Source organism: Dipodomys spectabilis, unplaced genomic scaffold (genome assembly GCF_019054845.1).
Source record: "Dipodomys spectabilis isolate Male_0828 unplaced genomic scaffold, ASM1905484v1 ptg000517l, whole genome shotgun sequence".
Taxonomy (NCBI): domain Eukaryota; kingdom Metazoa; phylum Chordata; class Mammalia; order Rodentia; family Heteromyidae; genus Dipodomys; species Dipodomys spectabilis.
In genome coordinates, this window is record NW_024871194.1 from 568,632 (window position 1) to 581,611 (window position 12,980).

Here is a 12,980-nt window from a genome sequence, read left to right on the forward strand (position 1 = left end):
ACATAGTGGAAAACAAAAAAAATCATTTATGCAACATAAATAACCACTTATATCCTCCCTCTTCAGAAATTCCACAGAGCAGTGGGAGATTGGTCCAGAGGCTTCTCCTGCCCATATCTGCAATTGTACAAATGTCTGCCTGCCAAGAGTGGGAACAGGTATCTCTCTCTTTCCTAGGCCCCATTTTCTCTCACAAACAATAATCACCTAGTGTTAGTGGAACTTCTCAGTGTGCTAAAGGCAATAGAAGCAGTACCTTGCCTGGTAAACCCTAAAGAGCCTGTGTACATGTTCAGGTTTGGCCCTTGGAACAGATTTGTACAAAAGCAGAATTCTCCAAGAGTCTTGATGTAAGCAGAGAAATAAACAAGTGCTATCCACAGTTGCTACACTATGTTATTTCATTTTTACTAAAAAGAATGAGATATGCAAAGTGTCAGTAAGCATGACGACCAGGGGAAAAAGTAGCTGTTGTTAGAGGATCCAAACATCAGATTTGACAGAAAGATTTCAAAGGAAAGAAAAGACAATAATAATCACATACAGGAAACATAGTCTCAGTTAGAAGATGAGCTCAGTGGTAGAGGTAGGGAAAATAGTGAGGGTGATTGAGTGTAAAATGGATATATAAAAATATTTATATGAGCCACCATGTTCTGGTGGCTCATGCCATAATTCTCGCTCTTCAAGAGGCTGAGATCTGAGGATCAGGGATTATAGCCAGTCTACCCAGAAATCTAAGACACCCTAATCTCCAATTAACTAATCCAAGTGCTGGAGGTGGAGGTGAGATTGAAGTGGTAGGCAGCAAGACTTGAGGGGGATAAAAAGCTCAGAAATACTGCCAAGACTAGAACATAAGAAAATGTATACATTATACTATACTTCGGATTGCATTGTGATATTTGCATATATGTTTATAATCTATTCTATTCACCATCACCTCAATGTCACATTCCCTGCATCATCTGGTAATTTTAATATGTTTCATTGTTATATTTTCATATATTCAAATGATCAATATCAACTGTTTCCTTTCTTCCTGTCAAAGTACTATATAAGCATATAAATAAGCAGATCAATGAAAGCTATTGAAATTGTTTTAGGAAAGAGAGGGGATGAGAAAGAATAATTGAGTGAGTTCAATCAAGTAAAGTTATATTCTTGTATTAAATTTTCAACATGAATCTCCCCTGTGCAACTAAAATATGTTAATAAAAATACTTGGTTTTACACAAGAGTAGTTGATAGCCAGTATCCTACTTAACGGTGAAATCATATGTACTTATAGTCTAAGATCAGCCAAAAGATAAATACATCTACTCTCACCACTTTTAAGTTGCACTGTACTGCAGTTGCTAGCAAGGTCAATTTGACAATACAAACACAAGTATCTATGTAAATAGGAAGGGGTGCTATTATCTTTATGTGCAGGTAACATTAACTTTCTATTTGTGCCATCCTGGGGCTTTAACTCAGGGACTGTGTGCTGTCCCTGTGCTTTTTCACTCAATGCTAGAGCTCTACCACCAGAGCTGCAGCTCCACTTCTGGCTTTCTGATGGTTAACTGGCAATAAGACTCCCATATACTTCCCATATACTTCCATGCCCAGGCTGGCTTCCAAGACCAAAGCTCTGAAGTCAGATGCTGAGTAGCTAGGATGACAGGTAGCAGTCAGCTTTGGGAAAAGCTGACATTATTTTTAATTAGAAAATCACAAGAATACACTGAAAGTTATTGTAGCCACCAGTGGAGTTCAATGCACTAACAGCATATAATTTTTGTATAAAAATAATTGGACATATATGTGAGCAATGAACAATTTTAAACTAATGTAGGAAATCAAGACTATATACACTACTTTAAAGAAATGAAAAATGCATTTATGGGTTGGGAAGGTGGCTAGAGTTAGGGTGCTTGCTTAGCATGCATGAAGCCCTGGGTTCAAGTCCTCAGTACCACATCCACAGAAAAAGCAGAAAGCACTGCTATGACTTAAATTAGTAAAGTGCTAGCCTTGAGCAAAAGAAGCTCATAGACAGTGCCTGGGCCCTGAGTTGAAGTCCTAGGACTGATAAAGGAAAAAAAAAAAAGAAAAAGAGAATAAAGGAGAAATTGATCAGAAATGTAACCTTGAACAATGAAAAGTACACGACAAAGCTAGTCTTGGAAGCACTCCCCTTTTTACTTGATCCTTATCTCCTTGCCTCTGAAGGATTGACTTTTACAGAATATATTTATTGGTTTTTCTTTATATTATTATACATGCCCCTCAGTTGAAGTCTACACACCCATTTATGTTCTATGATCTCCATTTTCATGAGGAATAACTCAGGTCTACTAAAGAGGCCTGGGGAACCCACACACTGGAGGACTGAATATTAGACACAAAAGTTTCCTACCCAACCTTGCCTGAACTAATGTACAGGTTGAGCAAATATCACAGTAAACCTTTAAGAGAGATGAATAGGATCTCAGACATGAGGGAAGGAGACAACAGATGTATTCCACAGTCTAATGGATAAGGTCTGGGAAGACCAGTCTGAGGTTTCCTAGGTATGCAGCCTTGAGTTACTGAGAGGAAGGAACATTTAGGATCACAGAAGAGATAGGAATTCAAAACAAAGGATTGAAACACAAAAACAGACCGGATGGGGGAAATGATCAAACTTCATATCAACACAGACCTACCCTAAACTTCACTCCTCTACCCAAACCCACACTCTTCCTGATCCCCCAAACCACCATCTCTTTGAAGAGCAAGGGAGGTGATGATCCATGGTCTAAGAAAGCCCTGTGAGGGAACGTGTCACGAGTTACCTGAATAAATTATTAAAGAAAAAGTAAGGGGGCAGGGAAGGTGGCTCAGTGGAAGAGCGCTTGCTTTGCATGCATGAGGCCCTGGATTCGATTCCTCAGCACCACATAAACAAAAAAAAAAAAAAGCCGGAAGTGACACTGTGGCTCAAGTGGTAGAGTGCTAGCCTTGAGCTGAAGAGCTGAGGGAAAGCACCCAGGCCCAAAGTTAGGCTCCACAACCAGACCCCCACTCCCCCCAGAAAAAGAAAAAGTAAATGGAGCATAGCAAAAACTCACAGATGGTGCCCAAACTCTGAGTTCAAGCCACAGGACCAACAGCAAAAAAGGAACAGAAAAAAAAAATCCCTTAAAGGAAAGACAAAATGCAGAAACAAACAACCAAAAACTCCTTAAGATTTCATAGGTGGAGTTTGGGAGTTTCAGGGAAATCAATTTTGAGAAATCCAAGTTGAGAAAGGAATTATGGTGCCTATCTACCTATTTTATTCCAACGTCTACATTACAGCAGTGGAAAATGTTAGGGGCTGCGAATACTGTTTTAAAGTGAGAGGAGAGATATTCAAAAACTGAAGGCAACACGGAGACGTAACTTATATTAAGGAGAACATAAGAGATGAACAAAACTGAAAACAACAACCCAGCCTCATCACCTCAATTGCATGATTAGAACTAAGAATTAAAAAGCCAACTTATGCAATGCTCCTAACACATTTCCATCTTCGGGTTGGTCGTTGAATATTTCAGGAGCCAGACAGTGATTTTCAGGAAGAAACTCGCATTTGCTCCCTGGGTTTGGAGAGGAAGGGCTGCAGATACACTGGGAGTCCTGGGAACTGGGATCTGGCACTGGTCGGAATCCCAGAAGCCCACTTCCTGCACGTGGCGCCGTGCATTGTGGGAATTGTAGTCTGCGTTGGCACACAGATCCTTTGAAAGTGATGGTTTGGGGGGGGGGAGGAGGCGGGAAGTTCTTTCTGCGCATGCGCCTCCGCACCCACTGTTGATATTTTCTGTCGGCTAATTCCGGGTTCTTTCCTTCCGCTTCTGCGGGAAGTGCTTGGAAGTTCGGTGTTGCTTTCCCGAGGTCCAAGCCCCGAGGCAGGCGCCCAGCCGCTCTTCAGGGGACCTTGGGAGCTGCAACTTGAAGGAATCTCAGGCTGCGGAACCGATGTCAGGTATGAACGGCAAGCTGGGTGCAGGACCGGAGTCGGCCCCACGAGTGCCTCCTGTCTGGGCTTGGTGATTTGTTTGGGGTTCGGGTGCTTGTGCTGCCATTGGCCCGCGAGCCTCCAGAAGCCGGACCCTGGCTCCCGGAGCCCCAAGAGCAAGCTGGGTGGCTCTCCAGACTAGGAGAGCCGGGAGCTGTGCGTGTGAACGCCACGACTGAGATGCCGCCGGCACCCACGCGACCTGATTCACTTTGCCCAGCTGTAAGCTGAGCACGGAAACGGTTGGGTACTCTCTCCCCAACTCTCTCAAATCATTTGGTGTTGTTGGAAGATTTCGACCCTCTTTCAGGAGGGGACGGCATCTGGATTGAGGATTAAGCCAGAGACTAGTGATCAGAGGGGACAGGAGACTATGTACTGATCCCTAATCCTATTCTCACTGGTTTATTCAACCTCTTCCCACTATCAGTTCTAGTATGAGATCCCTCAGACTTATTCCAGATGTCGCATCAATGGATTTGCTGACGCTACTTCTAACATGTTAGTTTTTCTTGGCCGTTCAGGAAGTGTTGATCTAGAAAAAAGTTGGAGGTAGTGTATATTGCTCAAGGATATATGATGCATACATGTAACCTGTCCTGAAGTTTTAGCTAGTGTTACCCGTTTTGTCACAATCTGCTCAAAGAAGTATTATTTTACATAGAAAATTCTTTTTGGCATTTGAAGTCAGTGAATCATAAACAGTCCTTTAAAATATCATATAGATACAGATTGATCCTATTTTCATCCTCTTCACGTCCTATGGCTTCTGCAACTTCAAAATGTTATGAATACTCTCCACTATATTTGTTTCTGAGAAATTGCAATTTCTCCATATACTAATGAGGCTATTTTACATCACTTAAAATGAGAGAGACTGCCTAAACATGCATTCCCAAACAACTGATAGATCACTTAATTATATATAAAATTAAATTAATATATAATCTATTAATATAATTTAAATACAATTCTACATACTTGTGCAAAGAAACAAAAGAGCTGTGGATAATAGCATTTCTTGTGTAAGAAACCAACCAGCAAGTACCAGCCAAATCACATAGCTATTTGATTTAAGTTTTATGGATCTATATTTTGGGGTGTTCTCAACTTGCTGTTTTGTGTTAATATTGTTTAAATCACCGATAAGACTTTAATCTTCTAATTCCTTCCCTGAGGATGGTTGATTGGAATTGTGTCTCTCCTAAGACCCAGTATTTTATGTTCATCTTATTAGGCCCTGTACCTTCAGCATTATGGCCAAGGTCTTCGTATGACTGCTTAGAAAATTGAGCATTACTGACATAGATCTTTAGTGATGTCCATTTGGCCAAAGTAGGTTAAATGGCAAATTGCAAGTCCTTGCATAAGGGTGCTCTGAGTATTTGGATACAAGGAAATGTGCCATTTCACAACCATTATTGAAACATTATAGCACAAGAAACATGCATTGCAAATGTGTTTCCTGTATAACCTTTGTGAAAAATGCTGAGCTATACTATACATGATTTCCCTGGTGTGTGAATATGGAAATGAATGAGATGGAGTACAAATGCCCAGTGGAGTGCTAGGATCTTTGCATTAAAAGAAAAAATAGTTCATGCATCCCTAAGTGTATTTCAGTAAAAACTAGTTTTAATGAAATGTGGTATGTTTTTATTTTTCAATTATTTTTGTGGGATGTTAGTTTTTTTAGTACTACATGTATATTAACCTAGAAATGAATTGCTTTTATACTATCTATATACCAATTAATCTACTGTAGATTCATCTTTAGTGGAGTGTTTGATTAATGCTCTACTTGAGACATAAAAGATACTTGCTATCCCATAAGAAGGCTTCATGCTTTTCCGGTCCATGTGTAATGTTTTAAGCAGGAAAATCTGGGGCAAAATCACACAGGTTCTTTCCTGACTACCTCATTTGCCTTGTCTCCCAGCCATGCTTCCAGAATCTTCTGTCCATTGTCAACAGCAAGAAAGAAAGAAAGGATCTCTGGTGAGTTGCTTTTGATTTCTCTGTTTTACAGTCCATTTCATGAACCCAATAGTGGACAAGATCGAAAAACAGAAAAACAGATTCAACTTCAGGAACATGCTCCTAAATCAGATAAAGATGGCTTGTAGACTTTGTACATTATAAATCTGACATTCTGTCTAAGTTGAGTAGAGATTTGCTTCAGTTTGTTTCTAGTTTTTCTGATGTTGGAAGAAGTAGTCAAACTTGTTCAAGGATTCACTGACACCGAGGAGGTGACTTCTCATGGAAGCAACTGGTCAGAGATCACAGACCCATGAATAACATTAAGCTGTCCTAATATAATTTTTACTATAGTTGCTGAAAAGTGTGTTCACTTATACCTTCAAATATTGAAGATTACTGAGTAAGGTATGTGTACTTACATTACTCTTCACACGTACTTATTGGACTGCTTCATAGCCTTTTTGTACTTAAACTTAGGCTATATATGACCATATAGTCTATGTCCTTTCTAGAAATCCCCTCTATGTTTCTCAAAGGTCTCTTGACTAGTTTTTTTTTTTTCCTGTATGTTCTCTATTCTTTCTATTTCTTGCTTACTAGCTTTCTTTCTCTTCTTTCCCTTTTCATCTGTTTTACTCTCTCTTTTTATCAGTTTCTCTCAGACCCTCCTCCCTCCAAAAATTTCTCTTCCTTTTTTCCTTGCTTCAAATGCTCTTATCTGTGAGCTAGTATTTCTTTTTTCTTTTTTCTTTTTTTTCCATTGTAAGGCTTGAATTCTTGGGCCTGGTTACTGTCTCTCAGCTCTTCAGGTCAAGGCAAGTACTCTACCACTTGAGCCACAGTGCCTTGTCCAATTTTGTGGTAGTTTATTGGAGCTAAGAATCTCATGGACTTTCCTGCCCAAGCTGGCTTTGAACCGTGATCCTCAGATCTCAGCCTCCTGAGTAGCTAGGATTCCAGGCATGAGCCACCAGCACCCAACTAGAACTAGCTTTTCTTACTGATCACTTTTCCTTTGCTGACATGGCTCTTAGAATTGACATTTTTACCCATTATATAGGAAAATTGTTGCTAAATGTAAGCCGAGGTACTTCTAGGAAGAGTCCAGAGCTAAAGAAAATTAGAAAAACACAAAAACACAGACAGAGAGATAGGGAGGAAGCAGGTGTCCTAAAGCTCACTGCCAGTTGGGCCCCAAATTCCTTCAACTAAGCATCTTTATTTGGGTTCCCACAGGGAAGGTTACTATGAGTACATGCAAAAATAAATAAATAAAAGTAAAACATCTCTATTAATATTACAATCAGAACCAAAAAAAGAGTTTGTGAAAGACACTTGCTGCCTTATTCTTTTGAGACAGGAGACTGCAGCCCAGACGAAGTTTAGACATGAAGTCCATCTTACCTAGCCTTCAAGGTCAACAGCATCCAGAGTTCATTCAGCTCCCAGCCTTTCTAGAACTAAGGAAGGGGGTTGGCATGCCAGTTTCTTAACCAGCTCTAGAGTTGTCTGTTTCAAGTTTTCCATGGCCAGCTCTCAGTGTACTAAGTGCAGTGTGGGTGGAGTTCCAACCTCTTAAACCTTTTCCACTTTCTGCTCAGCTTCCCTACAGATAATTAAAACCTTCTACCCATCAATACACAACAACAAAAAAAAATTGATGACCATGATCCTATTGCCTTTATCTGATCTAACTTCATATGATATGGTGGTGTAGTTTTATATTTTCTTCTTGCTCCATTTGAATATTTTCATTCACTGCCAATATTAGATAGAAGCTGGTTTTTATAATAAACAATACAGTGACCTGGTTTTTTACATTTGAAATATCCCTGGTAGCAAAATGTAACCAACATCTGCTCAGTGATAGACTTTGATCTCTGAAGAACTCCCTACTCGATCATGTATTTGGAAAATATCCTTGGGAAGCTTCCTGGAGAACTGATTCAGCAATATGAGATACACTTGAAAAATAATCAGTGAAAAGATATACAAAAACTAAAAGTAAGATGCACAGATTAGAATAATTTGCATTTTTGTGCAGGCGCCGGTGGCTCACGCCTGTCATCCCAGCTACTCAGGAGGCTGAGAGCTGAGGATCATGCTTCAAAGCCAGCTTGGACAGGAAAGTCCATAAGACTCTTATCTCCAATGAACCACTCAGAAAACCGGAAGTGGCACAGTGGTTCAAGTGGTAGAGCATTAGCCTTTAGTTGAAGAGCTGAGGGACAGTGCCCAGGCCCAGAGTTCAAGCCATACAACCAACAAAAAAAAAAAACATGAATACTTTGCATTTTAGGTCCATGTGTGTTTGTTATTAATGCTATTTGCTAAAATGTGGTTTAACATTTGTTCATGAATTTTAGTTTGATTTTTCCATGTTCCTTTTTTCAAACAGTTTTATTATTATCAGCTTTAAGTAGTTGTACAAAGAAGTTGCCATTCTACAAAACAATATGTGAATAGAAGATGTCTGACATTGTCATCCATTGCTCCTAACCTACCCCTTCTCTCACTATTTTTTTTTGTTTAAATTGAGATTGGGTGATTACATAAATTTCACATATGTCATAGTATTGTGGAATAGAGATGCTTAGTTGAAGTCACACATTTTCACCTTCAGAAGGCAAATTGCATTATCATGGTCTGTAAAGTTTGTGAATTTTATGAGCTTTGTCAATACAAATCATTCCCTATTCCTTTTGAAGACAGGTCTTGATATGTAGTCCAGCATGCTCTTGAAATTGTTATGGAACCTAGCCTGGCTGGTAATCCTTTTTGAATTGCCCAAGTTCAGGGTGTATGGTGTGTTCCATCCAGTGTGGCTACATCAACCATTTCAATGCAGAGTTCACTGATAGTTCATATGGCTGCATTGTTGTGCAGCCATCTCTTCCATCCATGTACAGCATGTTTCATTTTCCATGTATGAAGCTGTATAATCATTAATAGGCAGCTCCTTTTCCTCTCTACCCCAGTCTCTGGAACCATCTTACTTTTTGGCTCTATGAGTTTGTTCATCCTTGGAAGCTGAGTAAGGGAAATCATACCATGGCTGTTCTTTTATGACTGCTGTATTTTACTTACCTTAATGTATTCAAAGATCATCCCTGCTGTAAAATGTAGTAAACTTCTCTTCCTTTTCAATGTCTTTATCTATTCTTTTACCTGTGTCTGTCTTTTGGTTGTTGTCAGTACTTGCTGTGAAGTGATTATCCAAATACTTCTTTTCATCCCTGCTTTCTCTTCTGCTGGTACAAATCTAGAAATAGAAGTGCTGGACCATAATCCTATGTAATTCTCCATTTAGTTCTTTTTAGCTCTGTCCATACCATCTTTGATTGTTTTATATTCCTGCCAGACATGCACCAAGGTTCAAATTGAATTCATATCCTTCCCAGTCTTTGTTAGACTTTTGAAAGATTTTTGTTGTTTTTGTTTAAAACTCTGCATGCTAACATGATAAAGTAATTATTTCCGTAGAATTTTGATTTGAATTTTTCTCATGACTATTGATACTGAACTTTTTATATTTTAATCAATTATTTCCAGATATTTTTTAAAAAGTGTCTTCAATCGTTTTTTCTCATTTTAAAATCAGATTTTGTGTGTGGCAGTTTGTTGTATAATTTTGTTTAATATTTTAGACATCATTCCAATTGTTAGTCACCTTAATGGTATTTGCAAATCTTTTCACTCATTCCATGCTTTTGCTTCTTTGCTGATCATGCCTTTTGATGGACTTCATCTTGCTTGGTTTTACATCAGGACTTTTGGTGTCCTATCCAAGTAGTAACTGTCAAATCTAATGTCATGAAGCTTTCCTGCCCTCCACTCTTCTCCTCCTCCTTTCCCTTTCCCTCTTTTTCCCTCTACTCCACTCCTCTCTTGTCCTTTCTTCTTCCTTCTTTTCCCTGCCCTTTCGTTCCCCTTCTCTCGGCCCTCCACTCATTCTCTTTTCTCTTTATGTGTCAGATGAGGACTTGCTGTGTTGCCACAATTGGTGTCTATCTTAGAAACTCATGTGCTACATCTACCTTAGCCTCCACCATGCCTTTGTTGTGTAGTGCTGGAGCTTGAACTCCAGGTCTGCTTCCTCATTCACTGTTGGTGCTGTCACTTGAGCCAGCTCCCACCTGTTGTCTAAATGCTTAATTAGAGTTGTCTACCCCGGCTGGCTTCCAGACCTCAGATCCTTCACAGCTGGGGAAGGAGAACAGTCTTGTGCCTGAAGCCCTGGTTTGTTTTATTTTTCTTGTCTGGAACATTTAACATTAACAACTAAGTATATACTACAATGAAACAAGATGATCATGTAGAACTAATGTTCAACTTAAACTCAAATACTTCAGTTTCAAATTAAGTGTTGCATTTTATTTCTAATAATTGTAAGTGTTCTAACTATGGGAGATTTTGTTCACTCAGCAAATGGATTATGCTAGCACAACTCCACGAAGCAATTGTTTTATAATTAATTTACTGTTTTTATAGAGGTGATGTACAGAGAGATGAAAATTCCATGAGTCAGGTAATAAGTACATTCCTTCTCTTACAGAGTGTTCCATTCCCTCACTCTTCCTCAATCACTCCCTTCCATCTCTATTCATGTGTTGTTCTATAGTTGACTTTTAATCAGTTTCTCATAACCATCCTCTGCTGCACTTTTCCACCCTATTTCCCTCCAGTTCTCTGACTTTTGCACAGTCTCTACAAGATCTACATGTGAATACAACAAACATAATTTAAAATATTTATTTTTGTTTCAAAGGTGAAGTAAGAAACTGCCTAGAGTTCAAGCCCCATGACCAACAATAAAAAAAAAATTCACAATAATGCTTGTCATTTCTTTCAGATCCATTCTAATTTCCCTGTGTTTATTTCACTTACAAATTACTAGAAATACACTATTTAACTTTATTTATAACATATAGTTTTATTTCTCATGTTGATTTCTATAAAGTTTGTCTTGAGATTTATTCTCAGTGTTCTGTCTTGGTAAATGTAATGACATCCCTTTAAGCACACCATTTAGTTTAAGATAATGCTATCTATGTGTGTGTCCCTGCTAAGTTTTGGTCTGCTTGTTCTATCAGTTAGTAAGAGCTGCATTACTTCTCCAGTGACAATGGTGGATTAAAAAATTAGAATTCTGAGCTGGGTAGTTGGCTCAGTGGTAGAGTGCTTGCCTCACATGCATGAGGCCCTGGGTTCGATTCCTTAGCACCACATAAGCAGAAAAAGCCGGAAGTGGCACTGTGGCTCAAGTGGTAGAGCACTAACTAGCTTCTTAACTAACTAGCCTTGAGCTGAAGAGCTGAGGGACAGCGGCCAGGCCCAGAGTTCAGGCCCCACGACCGGCAAAAAAAAAAAAAAAGAATTCTATGTCTTTTTTCTGGAACTGGAACTCAGGCCTGTGTACTCTCCTTGAACTTCTTCTGCTCAAGTCTAGCACTCTAGAGTAGTTAGGATGACAGGCATGAGTCACCAGCACCTGGCTGACTGAACATTTGTATAAAATACCTTGGATATGTTATTTTCCACACACACACACACACACACACACACACATTTATATATATAATAGTGTCCATAGGGATTGCAGTTACATGAGCAAGGTAATGAGTCCATTTCTTATAGAGCATTTGTTTCCCCTCCTTTGTTTTTCCCCTACCATCACTTTACTCCCCACCTCCCCAAGTCTTCCCACCCCACCAAAGTTGTAAAGTTCCTTTTCAACATAGTTCCTTGTACAAGTCATAGTTACAATGGGCCATCCTGTATCCTTATTTCAGCATTTTGTTATTCCCTTCCCCTCCTCAATTAGAAAAATGTATATACAAGATGCAAGACACCAGAATCAAAGACATTGACAACAAGGTTTATGCTATGGCTGAAGAACATACAAAGAAACAAAAAAAAAAATCATATAGTACATTGTAAGCCCATCAAAAAGAACAGCAAGAAAAATAATCTGTGTCCCTGTCTTGGGCTTCATTTCCTTTAGCATCAGCTTATATGGTCATATGTACATAGCTTTTGACCTCTTCTGCTTGTCCTAGACATAGATTAGTTTTTGCACATAAGGGAAACTATGATTTCCCTTACATTTAATTAGTGTATATTTATTGAACAAAGGAGGTTCATTGTGCTATTTCCATTATGTATGTGAATGCACACTCATTCTCTTCCTTTAACAACCAGTGAGGTGGGAAGACCAAGCCTCGCGGTGATGTCATCACCTAACGGTCTGGGCCACTGAAAGGGGCAGGGTGTGCAAAATGGTTGTGAGTGGGTGGCTTGGGAGAGTAGGGTGAGTGGCAGTTGAAACTGTTGGAGGCGGGGAGGTGACAGCCTATACACAGGCTGCATGTTCCCATTAGCTGGGGTGGAGATTGAGATGGCAGAGAAAAGGACAGTAAGAAGAGCCTATTGCAGCAGATCAGGGCCTGTGGAGAAGCCTGGAGCCTCTGGAGAAGTCTCTCAAGAGGCCAGTGGCAAGGCATAAGGCCTGCAAAGAGGCCTGTGTGGAGTGGAGAGGCCCGCAGAGAAGGAGGAAGGAAGCAAAAGGAAAGAAAAGCCTTCCCCTTTGGAGCTTGGGAGCTTTGGAGCATTGGAGCTTTGGAGATTTTCAGACTGACTAATAGGAGGTTTGCAGTCCAACTAGTAAGGTCGGGGCTGCCCATTGGAGGCTTGGAGGTTGAGGCTGCTCTTGGTTCTGGGTAGCCAGCCATGCACAAGGTAGTCGCAGGCCCCTTTCTGGTGTAAGTAGTGTAAATAGCATTCCTTTGTCACCTTTAACTGTGCTTTGATGGATTCTCATCACATTCCCATCCTCATCCCCTTTCTCAAAACAATATGAACACATTCCATTGTTACATTTGCACAAACATATATAAGGTTTGTTTCTTTATCCTATCTTCCCTGCTCCTACTGGTACTCCTATCCTCAACAGAAACTGTTATATGTT

General features: G+C 39.8%; 1 protein-coding gene across 1 annotated transcript in view; it reads left to right on the forward strand.

Moving 5' to 3' along the window:
• Positions 1 to 3,842: 3,842 nt before the first annotated feature.
• The window catches only part of LOC122099535 (zinc finger protein 809-like), a 33,386-nt gene continuing 24,248 nt past the window's right edge, over positions 3,843 to 12,980 (forward strand). The window contains exons 1-2 of the mRNA XM_042670080.1: positions 3,843 to 3,997; positions 5,970 to 6,028. Coding sequence (XP_042526014.1) covers positions 3,991 to 3,997; positions 5,970 to 6,028 — 66 coding nt within the window. The 5' untranslated portion in view covers positions 3,843 to 3,990. The remainder of the gene's footprint in view (positions 3,998 to 5,969; positions 6,029 to 12,980) is intronic.